The 19,709-nt window shown below is 50.3% G+C and overlaps 1 protein-coding gene across 1 annotated transcript in view; it reads left to right on the plus strand.

The window, feature by feature from the left end:
• Positions 1-19,709, plus strand: part of LOC143973797 (nuclear pore complex protein Nup98-Nup96-like) — a 55,995-nt gene that overhangs the window by 25,552 nt on the left and 10,734 nt on the right. The window contains 5 exon segments of the mRNA XM_077474654.1: positions 638-815; positions 1,940-2,110; positions 12,932-13,111; positions 15,708-15,858; positions 18,794-19,208. Of these exon segments, the coding sequence (XP_077330780.1) occupies positions 638-815; positions 1,940-2,110; positions 12,932-13,111; positions 15,708-15,858; positions 18,794-19,208 (1,095 nt within the window).

Here is a 19,709-nt window from a genome sequence, read left to right on the forward strand (position 1 = left end):
CTGAACATTCTCATGATGTGGGATGAGCAGATTCTCTTTCCCTGAGACGCCTACTACTGCTGTCCAGCAAGGTGAGACTCTCCCCAGCATGGTGGATCTCCAACTCCATCCTAGAGATCAGAAAATTGTTCCTTTCCCTCTCCCTGGAAGGTGGTAACGATCGTATGCATGGCTGACAGGCTGAGGTGGAGATCTCCAATTCCCTCACTGTCCAGCGAGCCCGGTGCCCACAGGAATCGATGCTCCTCCACGTTCTAGAACAGAGAGCCATAACCCTAACTCTTCTATATCAGGCCACTTTCCTTCAAGGCCCTCTGGTCCGGGGATCGGACGGTCTGAATATCCCAGTAGCTGCCAATCTTCCAATGTCCAAATTTGGCACACATCCTTTCATTTTAAGCAGAACGGAGTACTGTAGATGTGCCGGATTCTAGCCTGAAGGCTGGTGTCCTTCAGTCAGTGTCCATTCCTCCTCCCAGGTGGCAGTATAACTCTCTAGGTTTCTTACTACCAAGCTGTATCTCAGTGGATGATAGATGAAAACATTGGGTTCCGATACTCCTGTATGGCAGAAATACGGTGAAATCTTGTAAAATGTTTCATTCATATTGATTGATTCTCCCCCCTCCCCCCCCAGGGCTGCTGAAGTGACCCTGAATGAAGTCTGGCCAATCAATAAGACCACCCGAGAGCTGATTAAGAGCCCCGAGCAACTGGCTGAGATGAACTACAAAAGCAAGCTAGAGGCAGCTTCCCGCAAGCAGGGAGCCCAGTTCAAGGAGTACCGTCCCGAGACCGGGTCCTGGGTGTTCAGGGTGAGTACAACCTCCATTTGTCTGTACGACTTCCATCTATAGTTTATAAGTACCGTCCAGAGACTGGATCCTGGATATAATGTCGCTGTCCTTTGCTGTGTGATAGCGTGGGGGCTGTATGGTGGTTGGACTATGGGAGGGTTGGGGGGGGGGGGGCGTGTGGTTGCCGGGCGATGGAAGTGTTTGGGGGGGGGATGTTTGTTGGATGGGGGTTGGTTGGGCCGCGTGGTTGCCAGGTGATGGAAGGATTGGTGGGGCCGTGTGGCGGCTGGGCGATGGAAGGATTGGGGGGGGACGGGATGCTTGGGTGATGGAAGGATTGGGGGGACGGGACACTTGGGTGATGGAAGGATTGGGGGGGACAGGACGCTTGGGTGATGGCAGTATTGGGGGGGACGGACACTTGGGTGATGGAAGGATTGGGGGGGACGGGATGCTTGGGTGATGGAAGGATTGGGGGGGACGGGACGCTTGGGTGATGGAAGGATTGGGGGGGATGGGACGCTTGGGTGATGGAAGGATTGGGGGGGACGGGACGCTTGGGTGATGGAAGGATTGGGGGGACGGGACACTTGGGTGATGGAAGGATTGGGGGGGGACGGGACGCTTGGGTGATGGAAGGATTGGGGGGGACGGGACGCTTGGGTGATGGAAGGATTGGGGGGACGGGACGCTTGGGTGATGGAAGGATTGGGGGGACGGGACACTTGGGTGATGGAAGGATTGGGGGGGGACGGGACACTTGGGTGATGGAAGGATTGGGGGGGACGGGACACTTGGGTGATGGAAGGATTGGGGGGGACGGGACGCTTGGGTGATGGAAGGATTGGGGGGGGGGGACGCTTGGGTGATGGCAGGATTGGGGGGGACGGGACGCTTGGGTGATGGAAGGGTTGCGTGGGACACGTGAGGTTGCCTAGCGATGGAAGAGTTTGAGGGGGGGGTACACATGTGTCGGCTGAGCTATGGAAGGGTTGGTTGGGCTGTGTGATTGCCGGGCGATAGAAGGGTTGGGGGGCGGGGATGCGTGGGCTGCGATGGAAGGGTTTGGGGGCCTTTTCACTGCTGGGTGATTGAGTGGGAGGTATGATGGTCTCTGACTTACCTGTGCTGTATGTTGGTAGGTGAAGCATTTCTCGAAGTACGGCCTGCAGGACTCGGACGAGGAAGAAGACGGGTCGGCTTCTACAGCAGAGAATAAGAAGATAAAATCCGCGGCTCTCCCGCCACCTGGACAACAAGCGCCGCCCCCAGCGCAGGCCACCCTGGATGGAAAGCTCAGTCCTCCACCACAGGTAGAGAGGGGGAGGGGGCGTGGCTGGGAACCCCGACCTCTTACTGTGGTGTCTGGATGAAGATTGAGGAATAAATGTGAAGGCGGTGTGCTTGGTGTCATGTCTGTCCATCCCATGTACTGATCTTATGTTGGGAGCGGAGGAGGGGAGGGCTTCTCTATCCTCAGAATGAACACTTGGTGATGGGCAGGTTGGAGTGGATGTTGGGGGTGCCGCTCCTGGTGGTTGGATTTGGTAATGAAGGAGTTGATCTGTAATAATCCCAGCCTGGTGATTGTTCAGATTAGAGAGTGACCTCCATACTGAGCTGTGTTGTCACCTTAGGAAAGGGAATGTGTTACAGAACACCTCCCTCTCCACCATAAAAGGGGGGGAGATATTTTATAGCGCAGAGATAACTGGGGACAATGTAACTGATAAGTGTTTAGAGGCGGGGAGTACAGGAAGATATCTGATAATTGTAACCAGATGAACTGAGATGGGATATAAATATATAGGAGAAATGATTGTTTGATTTATTCCGGAGATCTATTGGTGGAATCTCGCACATCTATATGGGATCCATTGTCCAGAGTCGATCACCTCACAAATCCCAATAGTCAGACTTGTATATGGAAGAGGTTGTCGGGCCGGTTGACACGTGACTAATGACTCTCAATCAGATGAGACGTCCATTGTGTGTTATGAATAGATCATTATTTCCAGTCAATAGGAAGCCCACCCAACATGCAAACGCCATAGAACCCCCAACCATCAGACATTTCGCCATCTCTATATTCATAACACACTACATAGGATACAATGCTCTTCTACATCTATGCCTTTTTAAAGTCCTACGCGTTTCGTCAGGATGAAGACAGTGCAGACTGATGATGCCATTGTCTAGGATTCTCTACAAAGTATGTATAAAAATGGAGTGGATGGGTCCAAAAATTCCTTCATCCACATGGATAGGACATGTACTCTGATCACAGGAGCCCCCCCCCCCAAAATGGGATGGTGTGAAGGGACTTCACAATTGGAGGGGGTCACAGTCAATCCCCCATGAGCTCCTATCACGTGTCGGTCTCCTTCACAACCTATTTAATGTTTACATAGATTGGGGGTTCCTTTTTATAAATGTCAGCCTTGCCATGACGGCTGCTGCTATGTAGAGCGCCAGCCGTTGGGTGGGGGTTGGTTGGGTGGGGGGTTGACTATGGATGAGAAAAATACCTCCCACGTTGTAGAGGACACAGAATTTCACATAGTCGGGCTGTACTGCCATCTACAGGAGGATGGGATACTGGCTGAGCGTTCTTGTCTGGGTGTGGAAACCTGTCTCACCTGAAGGTGGCAGCATAACCCCATGGTGAGGAAGATGTCCTGTACCCCAGGTTCACTAATACAGTGATGTACAGTGTGAGCCTACCATATACTATACCGTATATCCTACTGTGGCATGTATATAGTGTAATGCTCATACCATATACGGGGTCTCTGCTCTTACTATCTATAGCATGCATACAGTGTAATCGTTGCATACACCAATGGTCCTCAAGTTCCTCCAGCAGGTCATGTTTTCAGGATTTCCCTCAGATGAAACGGCCGTGGTAATTACTAAGGCAGTGAAATCGGATCGCCTGTGCAAAACGATGGGAAGCCTGAAAACATGACCTGTTGGGGGTCACTGGAGGACTGGAGTGGATGATAAACCTGGCTCTACATGACGTGTTCATCTCATTCAGACCTGTATCTGTTAAACGGAAGTGATTGTCTTTCCATTGTACAATGTATTGTGTGATCTCTCCTCCTCCTCATGATAAATCTCCTCCCATCTCTCATTAAAGAAAACCTCAAATCTATCGGAATTCTGTTATTTAGGCTCAGAATGGTTTTCTGTAGATGACGCTCCAGCTGGGACAAGGAATGGGGGGGGGGGTAAATAAAGTTGGCTGTAAACTATACGATCTCCTATCTGCCATGAAGTATGAGGGTTTTCCTGACTGCATACACGTTGATAACATTGTTTATATAGAAGAGATGGTGAAATTGTACAGTGTAAGGCCGGCCACACACACCACAGGGTGAAGAGATTTGATTCCGGGGACATTACAGCCCATATGACTGGTTAGCGGCACTGGGGTCCTGTGTCCAGCTACCACTGCATGCAGTATGTGGGGGGGGGGGCCCGGGGCCAGCTACCACTGCATGCAGTATGTGGGGGGGGGGGTACTGTGTCCAGCTACCACTGCATGCAGTATGTGGGGGGAGGGTCCTCCTGTGTCCAGCTACCACTGCATGCAGTATGTGGGGGGAGGGTCCTCCTGTGTCCAGCTACCACTGCATGCAGTATGTGGGGGGGGGGGGGGTCCTGTGTCCAGCTACCACTGCATGCAGTATGTGGGGGGAGGGTCCTGTGTCCAGCTACCACTGCATGCAGTATGTGGGGGGAGGGTCCTGTGTCCAGCTACCACTGCATGCAGTATGTGGGGGGGGGGGGGGTACTGTGTCCAGCTACCACTGCATGCAGTATGTGGGGGGGGGGGGTACTGTGTCCAGCTACCACTGCATGCAGTATGTGGGGGGGGGGGGGGTACTGTGTCCAGCTACCACTGCATGCAGTATGTGGGGGGGGGGGGGGGGTACTGTGTCCAGCTACCACTGCATGCAGTATGTGGGGGGGGGGGGGTCCTGTGTCCAGCTACCACTGCATGCAGTATGCGGGGGGGAGGGGGGCGGCGGCATGGTCCGCTTCATGTGGGTGTACTTGGTGTGCCCCCATTCCGGGCTCACACAGGATAGACAGGTGTTCATTCTGTCCCATTCATTGGGATGAAATGTCTGCAGCTCCCAGTCTGTCCTCAGTGCGGGTCCTTGTCTCCACATACAGGCGGTGACTTCAGGGACCTGCAGAGCCACCCCGTGTCCCATTGAGGTGCATGGGGCGGCCTGCACAGGCATACATGGAACACCCGCACATCCCTATGTGAGCAATACCGGCCCACATGAAGGAGGCCAATGGATTTCCGTACAGTGCTGTGGTATAGGTCAGAGCTCCAGCACTTGGGGTCCTGGATACCTGAATTGAGGTATGTGTGTGGGGGGGGGTGTAGCACTGAAGAGCATGGTCCGGTTCATGTGGGTGTAGTTGGGGTGTACACCTGTTCAGGGCGTGTTTGCTCACACAGATTGTTCAGTGTATCCCGGCGGTGGAGACTCTCATTAATGTCAGTTGAGATGCAATGTCTTCTGCTCCTCAGTGTGACCTCAGTGCAGGTCCATGTCTCCCCATGCAGGCGGTGCATCAGGGGCCCACAGAGCAGCTGCTGTGTCCCCATTGACGTAAATGGGGACGGCCTGCACGGGCGTACATGGAACACCTGTACATCCCTATGTGAGCAAAGCCGACCCTCACCCAGGTGAATGGAGGCCTCTGGTGGGGACGATAGATGGACTCTGATCTCTGTACAGCGCTTTGGTATATGTCGGAGCTCCAGCACTGGGATCCTGTTTCTAGTTACCACTGCATGTTCTATGAGTGTGTGTGGTGGGGGGGGTTTCCTGGTGGGGACAATAGATGGACTCGGAACTCTGTAAAACGCTGTGGTATATGTTGGCGCTCCAGCACTGTGCAGACGGTCCAGGCCCTTGTGAAGATATGCTGTAAAGTGAGGATGCTTCCCAATGTCATGATTTGTTTCTATTTTTGAATAACCTGCATAATGCATCATTTGAGAGAGACCTTCAGATGGATATTTGGTGTCCAGATCTTCAGAGGGAACATATCAGGACAGCTTTATATCCCCCTAATCACTGTAAACTGCCCCGAAGCGAGGAGCTGGCGGCGTGACTGCCCCGAAGCGAGGAGCTGGCGGCGTGACTGCCCCGAGGCGAGGAGCTGGCGGCGTGACTGCCCCGAGGCGAGGTGCTGGCGGCGTGACTGCCCCGAGGCGAGGTGCTGGCGGCGTGACTGCCCCGAGGCGAGGTGCTGGCGGCGTGACTGCCCCGAGGCGAGGTGCTGGCGGCGTGACTGCCCCGAGGCGAGGTGCTGGCGGCGTGACTGCCCCGAGGCGAGGTGCTGGCGGCGTGACTGCCCCGAGGCGAGGTGCTGGCGGCGTGACTGCCCCGAGGCGAGGTGCTGGCGGCGTGACTGCCCCGAGGCGAGGTGCTGGCGGCGTGATTGCCCCGAGGCGAGGCGCTGGCGGCGTGACTGCCCCGAGGCGAGGCGCTGGTGGCGTGACTGCCGCAACAAGGCGAGGCGCTGGCGGCGTGAGTGCACCGGCGAGGCGCTGGCGGCGTGAGTGCACCAACAAGGCGAGGCGCTGGCGGCGTGAGTGCACCAACAAGGCGAGGCGCTGGCGGCGTGAGTGCACCAACAAGGCGAGGCGCTGGCGGCGTGAGTGCACCAACAAGGCGAGGCGCTGGCGGCGTGACTGCCGCGAGGAGAGGCGCTGGCGGCGTGAGTGCACCAACAAGGCGAGGCGCTGGCGGCGTGAGTGCACCAACAAGGCGAGGCGCTGGCGGCGTGACTGCCGCGAGGAGAGGCGCTGGCGGCGTGAGTGCACCAACAAGGCGAGGCGCTGGCGGCGTGACTGCCGCGAGGAGAGGCGCTGGCGGCGTGAGTGCACCAACAAGGCGAGGCGCTGGCGGCGTGACTGCCGCGAGGCAAAGGTGCTGGCGGCGTGACTGCACCAACAAGGCGAGGCGCTGGCGGCGTGACTGCACCAACAAGGCAACGTTGAAGACTCTGGCAAGGAAACGGTGCAGAAGAGACACCTCATCCCTTCACAACCATAAAATGTCCAGTGACACCATTGCTCAGACCTGGTGGAAACCAGAGGGGTCCTGGTACTCCTGTCTACAGTCCAGAGCTGTCTGGTCAAAATGGAAGATGTGCACCAAGCCTCCGATGTGGAAACCCGGCCAAGTGGATTGCCTGTGCATGAAAACACAAGCGCTGCTGTGTAGAAAATCCAGCGGAAAGGGCTCAAGACTGGAATCCAAATATGAAATGTTGAGGTGTCATAGAAAGCAATGGGTTTGCTAAGGCCTGGAGGGTGTACAAGGATGAGTGTCGGCAGGCAACTGTGAAGCGTGGGACGTGTCTGATCACAAATTCATTCCAACTCGGGACCATGACCAAAAAACCCACAGCCAGTTGTAAAGATGTCCAAAGAACTGGAAGAGTTGGTATGACCCAACAGAACCCTGAGAATTTTTGTTATGGAGAGGGGCTTTAAAAACTGAGCGAGTGTACCGGGGGGGGGGGGGGGGGGGGGATGCTGGTGTAGAGGCAAGTTCATGGGGCTTTGTGGTGACCATGCAGTGGTTTCTCTTCAGAAAGGGGGGTGGTCCCGCTGCATCAGGGGATCCAGTGATTCTTCCTTGCCTTCTGAAGGTTGGTGTCTGCAATTTGGACTCTTGGTCTTTGAGGGACGTCTTTTCAGACAAACCCTTACCATCATTATGGTGGAAATTTACTGGAGGCAGGAGCCTCTTCCTGAGGACCCTGACCCTGGAAGTCATTGCCTTGGTATAATGGGTTCAGAATATTTGTGGCCTATGACCCCTCTTGGTCTTGGTTGTCTTTGATCCTACCTCTTCAAGGACATCGTCTTCAGGGTCCTCTGTCTGGCTCCAGCTCCCCCATAGGAGTTTTTTGGGGGGGTGGCCTGCCTTTCTGGATGGATTGAATCTGCTTCCACGTTTATGGTCTTATCTTCTTTTTCTTTTTTTCTTTCCTTTTTTCTTTTTCTTCTTCTTCGAGATTTACTAAAGCTGGAGTGCAAAATCTGATGCAGCTCTGCACAGAAACCAATCGGCTTCCAGTGTCGAAGCTCCATTGCAGAAGCTGAAGTTAGAATCTGGTGCAGCCGTGCATGGTAGCCAATCAGCTTCTGAGTGCTCCATTATTTTATTTTTATTTATAGTGTCCTCCTAATGTGATTATTCTTGTTCTGGGGTCAAGCTTGGTTTCCTCTGCTAGGGTACCCCTTGATATTCTCCTTGTTACCGGATTGGTGCCTCATCTGGTGTCTGCTTTGGTTGTATAGTCCTTCGGGTGGCTCTCGTTCCCTGCAGTCTTCATATGGTTCATGTTGGGCCTGTTAGCGATTTGTTTGCGGTTATCCACCATTCAGTTGGGCTTTGTTTTTGAAGGTTAAAGACGTCCCATTAAAAAATTGGATGGTTTTTATACTATACTTTTCCTTTTGAGGGACACAGTTCCCACCACTATATGATCTTGCTGGCTACAAAACTGAGGCATGCTGGGAGTGCCGTGTTTCTCTAAAAATAAGCCCAGGTCTTATATTTACTTTGGCCAGCAAAAACACAGTAGGGCTTATTTTCAGGGTAGGGCTTGCCATTTACCGTGCTGTCTTCTCTTCCCCCCTCTCCCTCCCTGCCTGTCAGGAATCCTCAGTGTGAATAATAGTAAAAGTGGTTGTAAAATGCTAGATGTATGTAAAAAGGTAGGTGTGTGTGTGTGTGTGTGTGTGTGATCTATTTTGAGTGACCGGCCTGAGCCATTTTCCCTGCTCCAAGCACTGCAGAGGGAGGTGGGGTGGTCCGAGGTCCCCCTCTGGGGGCGCAGCTGAGGTCAGCTGACCACCAAGCGGCGCTCTAAGAAGGTATTTGACTCCATTTTAGATTACAGGAAACGCCATGTGCTGATGTATAAAATGACCTGTGAAGCTAGAGGGGCTCCCGGGAAGTTTAGGAAGGTATGGTTTCGGGGGGTTGACGCTGAGAATACGCTGGAAGAGGAGGGGCAATAGACCATTAGATTGATAAGACCACTTTCACTTTTTGAAAAATGTGACGGAGGGAAGATGGTGAGTGTGATACTTTCCATGTGGACAGAGCTTGGTTTTTGTATCCTACCGAGCACTGAATGCAGACCTTCCCTGGGGAGTCTTGTGCTTTTTAAGGACAGTTTCCCGCACAGTATTTATTAAGCTTTTTTTTTTTTTTTTTTTTTTAAGATACCAAATCAATCTGACAGTCTATACATGTGACATGTATTCCTGGAGACAAGCGATCATACAAAATAGTTACATTTATTGGTTGACAAAAGACAAATTTAAAATATCGATTGCGTCACATGAACACCTTGACAATTAATGGAAACGCCCACAAAATGGGCGTGTCGTACTTTGGACTTATCACCATTATCACTTCTCGGTAGAATCAATAACCTTTTTGATAATTGACAATTAAACAGAACGTCTGTATTTCACACGTCCGACCGTTACTATACTGCAGGTAAGTAAGGGGTTACCAATGTGAAATAATAAATTAGACATTTGTTTGTCAATAAAATTGGTATCTATGCAAAAAGAAATTTTATAATGAAAAATTTTAATGTAGAGAAAAAAAATCTAAAAGGCGGTTATTGATTCGGGAGAACGATTTTCAGTAATAGAATATTCAATACATCAATATTTATGAGAACATAGAAGATATAATAAACAAATTATTTACCCATTCCGATTGGCTACTAGTCTGGATTGTTGGTTACCAGGAATTATAAGATGGCTGCCGCGGCATTCAACATGAATTCTCTTACAGAGGAATTACTTTGTGTGACCTCCGAGTTCCGAGGAGCAGGGATCTTCATGAATGTAAAAATATGTGTATTCATGCATGGTGCATGAGGGTCAGTCTGTCTGGGGGTCCCCCCCCCCCCCCCAGGGTATGTCCCCTGAGCTCTCCTCTTTGGCATCTTTCTTCTTTCTTAAAGAGGGATTCCACCAAAAAAAAAATATTAAAAGCCAGCAGCTATAAATACTACAGCTGCTGACTTTTAATGATTGGACATTCGCCTGTCCCGGGTTCCATCGATGCCGAGGCCGATCGATCTCTCGGCTGCTGCCGCCACCATTCTAGGTGAGGGAATCGGGAAGCGAATCGGCTTCACTTCCCGGTTCCCTACTGTGCATGCGCGAGTCGCGCAGCGCAATAGGAAATCTCCGCGCTGTCACTGGGACCCGTATGTGTCCCAGCAGACAGCGCGGCAGGGCAGGAAATGGCTTACACTCCCACGGGAGTCTATGCCCGGAAGTGGGTGAAAATACCTGTCTTTGACAGCTATCTCCACCCCCCTCCCCCCTGAAAGGTGTCAATTGTGACACCGGAGGGGGGGAGGGTTCCGATCAGTGGAGGTTCCACTTTAGGGTGGAATCCCGCTTTAAATCTCCTCTTAAACAAAAAGATCAGAAAATTATACTAAGTTCTGCCCAGAAGGGTATGTGCTCCCTCCTCATTGGCAGGTGACCTTTCCCAAGGGTCTAATGATTTTAAGGTAATGTCACCTTCAACCACCAGGTGTCTCACATGTGTTTGGTGTTTTATCTCTTTAAGTTTAATAATTTTTTTATTTCTATAATCGTTCATTTTTATATGTTCTAATGAATATATCTCTAGTGCTCAGGGATGATAGTAACCAATATAATAGAAAATACTCTTAACATAATTTTGAATAATCCCCATTGTATAAAATGGTTCTATATAAAAATATATATATATATTATAATATATATTGTATAAAATGGAGATGTATGTGTGTGTGTGTGTGTGTGTGTGTGTGTATATATGTATATATATATATATATATATATATATATATATTTTTTTTTTGTATTATCGCATACAATTATCTACATGGATACATGTATAATTCGGGTATCCAATCAATATCTATCTAGACATAAGTTAAATTCTTATACAGTTATAATCACAATTATATGTTTTTACATAATACTAATTTGTTGCTAAAACACTTCTACTTATGATCACACTTTCATATATATTTTTCTTTATGACAAAGTTCTTTAGATCATTAGGTACTAAAATTATAATATCTCTTTTGTGACCTACAAATATCACATTTAATGTGAACGACTTATAAAAGATCATAGGTACTTTTAAAATATGTCTGACTTGTATATCCCTCTAACACCATGTGTTGAGATGGACTTGGAGCCGTCCAATAAATGTTTAGATGGCTGAGCTGTGCCCATCAAGTCCCTACAAGTCACACAATGGGTTTTTGTTGGACAAGGTGTCGGCTATTGAATTTTGTCTTCATGGTTGTATATTGTCTTCACTTGAGTACAATGGGGTTTTCTAGTAAAGGGTTATTTCCATGTGATCATTCCCTATGTAAGTTTGGTCGTCTCAATCAATCTAACCAACACAATAAGTACACATCTTTTTGTTTTGGTGACAATAGTTACCATTGTTCCAGTCTCTTGTTTCAACACAGGATTTGTAAAAGTTACAGATAAGTAATCCCCGGCACATTTGGAAAAACAAAAAGTGTGAGATCATGTATTTTTTGTTTTTTAAAAGTCTTCAAAAAAGGTAACAGTTCAATAATATCAGAATTATAGTTCATCCACTTTTTGAGGCCTCCTGAAATCTCTCATCTCTGCCAGTGAATATTAAATGTATTTCTTCATGAATTCACAACAGGAGGGAGGGGTGTTTTTATTATATTAAAAAATAAAAAGCACATATACTTTGGTGTATGATGGGGGTGGAGTCCTGATTGACTCGGCTAAGAGAACATTGCTATGTACAACGTTATTGCTACAAATGGATGTTGGTTTCTTTCATTGCTCTGGATGTAGCCCCTGTCTGATGTACTGGTATGAATATTCATTGTGCGCAATACCAAATTTTGGAAAAAACAATAAAAAAATACAGAAACTCCTTTTACAGTAGAGGATACACAGAGCAGATTTTAGCAGTTTACAACAACTTTAAACTAGGGATTATTTTCAGGGTAGGGCTTATATTGCGGACCTCCCCGAATATCACAGTAGGTCTTGGTTTTTAGGGAAGGTCTTGGTTTCTTTTCTTACATCAGGGGACACAGAGCCATAGTAATTACTATGTGGGTTATAGGGCCACTGATGGGTGATGGACACTGGCACGCCCTAAGGCAAGAGGGTAGGTCTTGGCTTTCAGGGAAATAGGGTAATATGTGTTCTCCTGGACTGACTTTTCCCATGTCCAGTCCTTCCGTAGGCTGAAGGAAAGGCTTCCTGTGTCTCTCCCATGTACTTCAAGGAACAGATTTTGCAGTAGGCTTGATGACCATCTTGTCTGATTTTGCACTTGTTTCCAGGCTTAAGGAAATGGCAGAGGGTGCCAACTAAGTGCAGTACATTGGTAAAGACTTGACTTGATCTTAAAAATATAACAAATGGCAACTCTCAGTGCATGAGGATGCCGGCATGTTATTCACCCGGCCCGATTAGCTGTTGGTGCTCATGTGTCTTCAGAAGTCAGGAAACAGATGCTGCTGTCAGAAGCTGTGTAGGACACCAGAGATCCTGGCATTCATGGTCTGTACAAGACTAGAAGTGTGTTACACCTTGGAGGGCCACAACTTGGGGAGCCAGAGCTCCTCCTCCTCACTCCCCCTCTCTCCCTCCTCGCTCATGTGCATGTCCTTAGGCTTGAAAAAGGAGCAGTTACAGTCCAAAACATGTATCCACACTCCCCATGTTAGGGCGCTCCCTGGCTTCTGAAGACTCCTTGAACAGCTGACGGCACCGGGTGTATGACCTGCTCTTGCCCTCATGCACTTTGTGAGTTGCAACCTAGTTGGTGCCCTCTGCTGTTGCCTTTTTATTGCAGAGGTCACATCAGTCTCAATGAGATGCCACCATGGATCTTTCTGGATTTTCTAGTATAATCTTACACCACCTACATCACATTCACATGTACGATTGTTGTAGGTCAGCTGTATCCTTACCTGAACCATTCTTCATTATTCACTTACAGCCCCCTAGTGGCAGCCGTGTGAACTGTTTTGTCTCTTCTCAGGGCTCGGTGGCGGAACTGTTGGGACACGCTCTGGAGCTGGACAGCGATATGGTGGATGTGACTCAGGAGACGTTCAAGGAAACGGCCATGGAAGATCAGGAGGTTCCGGAGGATCAACAATCGCTCTCTGCCTCCATACACATTGCCTCTTCTCTCGGGGTGAACCCTCATGCTCTGCAGGTGAGTTCCTTGGTGACTGGCCTGTTCGAACTTACCACCACCATTTCCAGATTCTCCTCTCTGACATAGCCAAAGGAAGTAATATAATAGAAGTGTATTGGCAAAACCCAATTGGTGTAGAACCAACCCGCAGACTTGGTCAGTATTACTCACAAGTGGTGTGCTGTATACGAATGAGAAAATAGAGGCATCTCTGCCGCCTCCATCTCTGCCGCCTCCATCTCTGCCGCCTCCATCTCTGCCGCCTCCATCTCTGCCGCCTCCATCTATCTATATCTCCCCATATCATGTACACACACCATGTTGGGGGGTGTGATTAGGAGTTGGGTTATTGTTGGGTTTAGGGGGTGTTTGGGAGTTGGGGGTTAATGATGGGAGTCAGGTTATGGATAGGAGTTTGGGGGGGTTTAGAAGTTGGGCATTAAGGGTTAATAGGAGTTGGGTTATGGTTGGGGGTTAATAGGGTTAGGAGTTGGGTTAGTGTTAAGGGCTTATAGCAGTTGGGTGGGGTTGGGCATTAAGGGTTAATAGGAGTTGGCTTATGTGTAGGAGTTGGGCATTAAGGATTAATAGGTGTTGGGTGGTGGTTGTTGGGGGTTAATGTTAGGATTTAGGGTTAGTAGTTGGGTTATGGTTGGGGGCGGTTGGGTTTAGCAGTTGGGCATTAAAGTGGGAGTCCTCCGTGTTTTTTTTTTTTTTTTTTTTTTTTGTTTTTTTTTTTTTTTTTGTTTTTTTTTTTTTAAGCCAGCAGCTACAAATACTGCAGCTGCTGACTTTTAAAATAGTGACACTTACCCGCCCAGCGCGCCCGCGATGTCACCCGAAGCCGATCTCTCGATCGTCTCTCGGGTGCTGCCGCAGCCATCTTGGGTATGGGAATCAGGAAGTGGAGCCTTTCGGCTTTATTTCCTGGTTCCCTACTGCGCAAGCGCGAGTTGCGCTGCACAATAAGGATGGTCCCTGCTGTCTCTGGGATCCGTGTGTTTCCCAGCAGGCAGCGGGGGACCTTCTGAAAGGGGCGTAGCTTCTGCAAAATCCACGCCGTAAGTGGGTGCAGATACCTGTACTGTACAGGTACCTGCACCCCCTCCCCCCTGAAAGGTGCCAATTGTGGCGCTGGAGGTGGGGAGGGTTCCAATGAGCGGAAGCTCCACTTTAGGGTGGAGCTCTGATTTAAGAGTTAATAGGAGGGGTTAATGTTGGAATTAGGGGTTAATATCGTTTTTAGAGTTGGGGGCTAGGCTTTCTATTTATTTTTATTTAAAGCGGAGGTCCACCCTAAAATGGACCTTCCGCTCATCAGAACCCTCCCCCCTCCGGCGCCACAATTGGCACCTTTCAGGGGGGAGGGGGGTGCAGTTACCTGGATAATCCAGGTAACTGCACCCACTTCCGGGATAGCTCTCTGCGGAAAGGGGCGTAGATTACGCCCCTTTCCGCAAGTGCCCCGCTGCCTGCTGGGAAACACAGATCCCAGAGGCAGCGGGGACCGTCCTTATTGCGCAGCGCGGCTCGCGCATGCGCAGTAGGGAACTGGGAAATGAAGCCGAAAGGCTCCATTTCCTGATTCCCATACCCAAGATGGCGGCGGCAGCACCCGAGAGACGATCGAGAGATCGGCTTCGGGTGCCGACATTGCGGGCGCGCTGGACAGGTAAGTGTCACTATTTTAAAAGTCAGCAGCTGCAGTATTTGTAGCTGCTGGCTTTTAAAAAAAAAAATGCGGAGTCCCGGCGGACTCCCGCTTTAATGCATAAAATTCACTAAAACACTCAAAACCTTGTGAATCAAGCTTTTCTTGCATTTCTATGGAACAAAAGGCAACTTAAAAAATGCACCAATTTTCCTGATCCGAGCTCCATAAGTCTTCAGAATATCTTCAGGCGTTTGGCTTCAGGTGACCTGTAGTGGAGATGTGAACTGTCTCTTAATTTTTATTTTCTCTCCAGTGTTTTGGAGCTTTCAGCTTCACTGAGGTGGGACTGGGGCCTAAGAGAGAAGGTTAGATCACAAAGCTGTGTGCCTCACAGCAAGGCCATTACTGGCTGTGTGCCTGGAGACCTCAGTTTTCTCCTGCCTATGGGAAAGCAGCTGGATAAACGACTCCTGTAAAAGGGAGCTCTGCTTGTATAACTGATGCAAGATGGAGTCTCTTAGGGATCACCCAAGCACAAGACTGAGAGACATCCCATGGTTTACAGATGTTGCCCGAACATACTTCATGTACCCCTGATATTTAGACGTCACTGCCCATCCCCTGTTAGGTGGGTGGGTAGGTTCTGGCCATCCCCTGTTGGGTAGGTTCTGGCCCTCCCCTGTTGGGTGGGTAGGTTCTGGCCCTCCCCTGTTGGGTGGGTGGGTAGGTTCTGGCCCTCCCCTGTTGGGTGGGTGGGTAGGTTCTGGCCCTCCTCTGTTGGGTGGGTGGGTGGGTAGGTTCTGGCCATCCCCTGTTGGGTGGGTGGGTGGGTAGGTTCTGGCCATCCCCTGTTGGGCGGGGTGGGTGGGTAGGTTCTGGCCCTCCCCTGTTGGGCGGGTGGGTAGGTTCTGGCCCTCCCGTGTTGGGTGGGTGTTGATGGTGTTTCCTGTATTTTGTCAGGTGATGAAGGCGTCTCTTCTGATGGATGAAGATGGTGTGACGGATCTCTTATCACCTTATGGCCACTACCCATCCTTATTGGAGACCTCACAGGAAGGGCGCTCCCCCCGACTCCTCCACCCCTCCTCTCAGGCTCAGCGGACCTCCAGTGGTGAGTTCACAATGACCTCAACAGTACATAGAAATGTGTGGTAACCCATAGTAACTGCTTAGCTCGGTGTAGTACTTGATTGTTGCAGGTTTGGGAATTTTCTGTCCACTAGAAGGAACATTCGAAATGCGTTAATCTGCGCGCCGTCACCTGCGTGTATAAACTTCCCCATTTGAGATGCACAGCTCTGTTTGTTCCACGAGAAGCTGGTTATATTGCCACCTACAGGAGGGTTGAACTGTGCCGCTCACTGTTCTCCTTGCTGGAGGGGAAGCTGGACCTGCAGTGCAAGGATCTCCCTGCTTCTGCTTCATCCATTATATTCTGTGCAGTCACGGTTCTTACCTTCATACAATGTAGGACCATAATGGAGGGGTGGAGGTATGGAAAACCGGTGGCTGTTGAGCAGGAAGAGCTGAAACCACGTGGTCATAGAATCCCAGATTGGGCACAGCCCCTGGGAGACCACCTGGAGGAAGCCACAAGACACAGGGTAGAGTTTACTAAAACCTGGAGGAGCTGTGGATGGCAGCCAATCGGCTTTTAGCTGCCACTTGTTCAGCTGAACTTTGAAAATGAAAGCTAGAAGCTGATTGATTTTCATGCGGAACCCTCCAGTTTTAGTGAATTCCCATCCTGTTTTTGCAGATATGAATTTAATATTTTAAACTTACAATTTTGCAGTGTAAAAATTCTGCTTTAACCCTTTCTCTGCCAGGCCTTGCACTCCACTTTTATGCTCAGGTGGCCAGACCATTTTTGCAATTTTTCTGTTTTCCCTTACAGCCCTCAGAGTTTGTAAAAGGTCCCTGTGGGGGGCAGGATAGGCTTCTCTGAAGAGGAGGGTTTTCAGGGATTGCCTAAAAGCAAGCAGAGTAGAAGATAATCGAACAGATTGGGGTAGGGAGTTCCATAGGATGGGAGAGGCTCAGGAAAAGTCCTGGAGGCAAGCCTGAGGGAAGGTGACAACTGAACTAGAGAACAGGTAGTCTTGGGAGGACCGAAAATAAAGATTTGGTTGGCATTTTGAGACTAGGCTAGCGATGTAGCTGGGGGCAGAATTGTGGACAATTCGGGTGATTGGTAGAGAGGGGTGGAGGACACTGAATGGAGGTCAGTGGAGGGATTGGCAGAGAGGGGTGGAGGACACTGAATGGAGGGATTGGCAGAGTGGTGGAGGACACTGAATGGAGGTCAGTGGAGGGATTGGCAGAGAGGGGTGGAGGACACTGAATGGAGGTCAGTAGAGGGATTGGTGGAGAGGGGTGGAGGACACTGAATGGAGGTCAGTGGAGGGATTGGTAGGGAGGGGTGGAGGACACTGAAAGGAGGTCAGTGGAGGGATTGGTAGAGAGGGGTGGAGGACACTGAATGGAGACCAGTGGATGGATTGGTAGAGACGGGTGGAGGACACTGAATGGAGGTCAGTGGAGGGATTGGTAGAGAGGGGTGGAGGACACTGAATGGAGGTCAGTGGAGGGATTGGTAGAGAGGGGTGGAGGACACTGAATGGAGGTCAGTGGAGGGATTGGTAGAGAGGGGTGGAGGACACTGAATGGAGGTCAGTGGAGGGATTGGTAGAGAGGGGTGGAGGACAGTGAATGGAGGTCAGTGGAGGGATTGGTAGAGAGGGGTGGAGGACACTGAATGGAGGTCAGTGGAGGGATTGGTAGAGAGGGGTGGAGGACACTGAATGGAGGTCAGTGGAGGGATTGGCAGAGAGGGGTGGAGGACACTGAATGGAGGTCAGTGGAGGGATTGGTAGAGAGGGGTGGAGGACAATGAATGGAGGTCAGTGGAGGGATTGGTAGAGAGGGGTGGAGGACACTGAATGGAGGTCAGTGGAGGGATTGGTAGAGAGGGGTGGAGGACACTGAATGGAGGTCAGTGGAGGGATTGGTAGAGAGGGGTGGAGGACACTGAATGGAGGTCAGTGGTGGGATTGGTAGAGAGGGGTGGAGGACAATGAATGGAGACCAGTGGAGGGATTGGTAGAGAGGGGTGGAGGACACTGAATGGAGACCAGTGGAGGGATTGGCAGAGAGGGGTGGAGGACACTGAATGGAGGTCAGTGGAGGGATTGGTAGAGGGGGGTGGAGGACACTGAATGGAGGTCAGTGGAGGGATTGGTAGAGGGGGGTGGAGGACACTGAATGGAGGTCAGTGGAGGGATTGGTAGAGAGGGGTGGAGGACACTGAATGGAGGTCAGTGGAGGGATTGGCAGAGAGGGGTGGAGGACACTGAATGGAGGTCAGTGGAGGGATTGGTAGAGGGGGGTGGAGGACACTGAATGGAGGTCAGTGGAGGGATTGGTAGAGAGGGGTGGAGGACACTGAATGGAGACCAGTGGATGGATTGGTAGAGAGGGGTGGAGGACACTGAATGGAGGTCAGTGGAGGGATTGGCAGAGAGGGGTGGAGGACACTGAATGGAGACCAGTGGAGGGATTGGCAGAGGGGGGTGGAGACCTGTGGAGGGAGGGATTGGCAGAGGGGTTGTGGATGCTGAATGGAGACCAGTATGTAAGGCAAGCCAATGAGGAGGGTTTCAGTATTGGAGGTGAGAGATGACCAGGGAGTGGATTAGGAGCTTAGTGGTGTCATTGGTTGGAAAGGAGGTTTTTTTTTTGGACAGGTTGAGGCGGAAAGATTTTGGACACTGATTGAAGTGTCCTTTCGGGCCCACATCCAGAGTCCAGGATTCCACCCAGAACCTTGGCATGCGGGGGACAGGCTTTGTACGGCGTATGGACCTGGCCATCTTGAAGCAGTGCTGTAGGTCCATACGCTGTACAGACCTGGCAGCAAAATGGTTAACCTCCTGTAGGGAAGGAGCTCCTAGACTTGTAGGAAGCAGAAGTGGAGAGGAGTTTGTAATGGTTTCTATCTGATTGTTGGCTCTTGCAGTGTTTTATAATCTATCTTCTCTTCCCAGTTGGAGGTCTCCTGCAGTCCCGCTTCACCGGATCCTCGTTACTCAAACAGAGTGAGTCTGGTCAAAGTCCTCGTCAATCTTCATCGGCCTCCATGGGGGCCCCGTGGCCCGGTCTGGGCCTCCTAGCCCCCTCCTTCCTGATGCCATCTCCTGCCCCAGAAATACAGCTGAAGACTGTGGGGACCCAAAGGCAGCAAGGCCTAGTACCCCTCAAGAAGTCCGTGTGCACTGGCCGGGGCAGGATGTTGATTGACATGGGCCTGTTTATGGGACGGTCGTTCCGGGTTGGTTGGGGGCCCAACTGGACTTTGGCTCACAGCGGGAAGGTCGTCAGCGAGTCCAGCATGGTGGAGAAAACCGACAAACATGGGAATTTGGACTATGGATTTCTGCCCAAACCAGTCCCTGCCAAATCGTAAGTGTCCATGAAGGCCAAGAGGGCCATGTTCTGGTGGGGGGTTACAATGCACATGCACCCCTTGATGATGAATTATACGTAGAAGGTAAACCTCTCCAGTGTGGCTTGTTTATGGGAATACATGAGCAAAAATGGGAGGAGTTTATTCTTTTTATAGTTGTATTACCCATGATGGCCTGCCCAGGAGAATACTCCAGATGTTGTGTCATTAGACAAGGACTCCATTGATGGACCTTCATTTTATAATGACTCACACAGGAGAAGGCGCCAGATGTTGGGTCATTAGAGGAGAAATCAGTTGATATACCTCCATCTATATTGATTGGACCGGGATACCCCTAAAGGTTGCTAAGTGTTCCTTGAGCAAGGTTTATTTTTCTTTATGGTACATCATTGGACACAGGAGTTAATATTCCAGACTACTTGGGTTATGCTGCCACCTTCAGGTCAATGGAACACTGACAAATCAAAGGTGGGCATCCCCGCCCAGACATAAAG

Source organism: Lithobates pipiens, unplaced genomic scaffold (assembly GCF_037356315.1).
Source record: "Lithobates pipiens isolate NorthernLeopardFrog02 unplaced genomic scaffold, aLitPip1_a1.2 Scaffold_117, whole genome shotgun sequence".
Taxonomy (NCBI): Eukaryota; Metazoa; Chordata; class Amphibia; order Anura; family Ranidae; genus Lithobates; species Lithobates pipiens.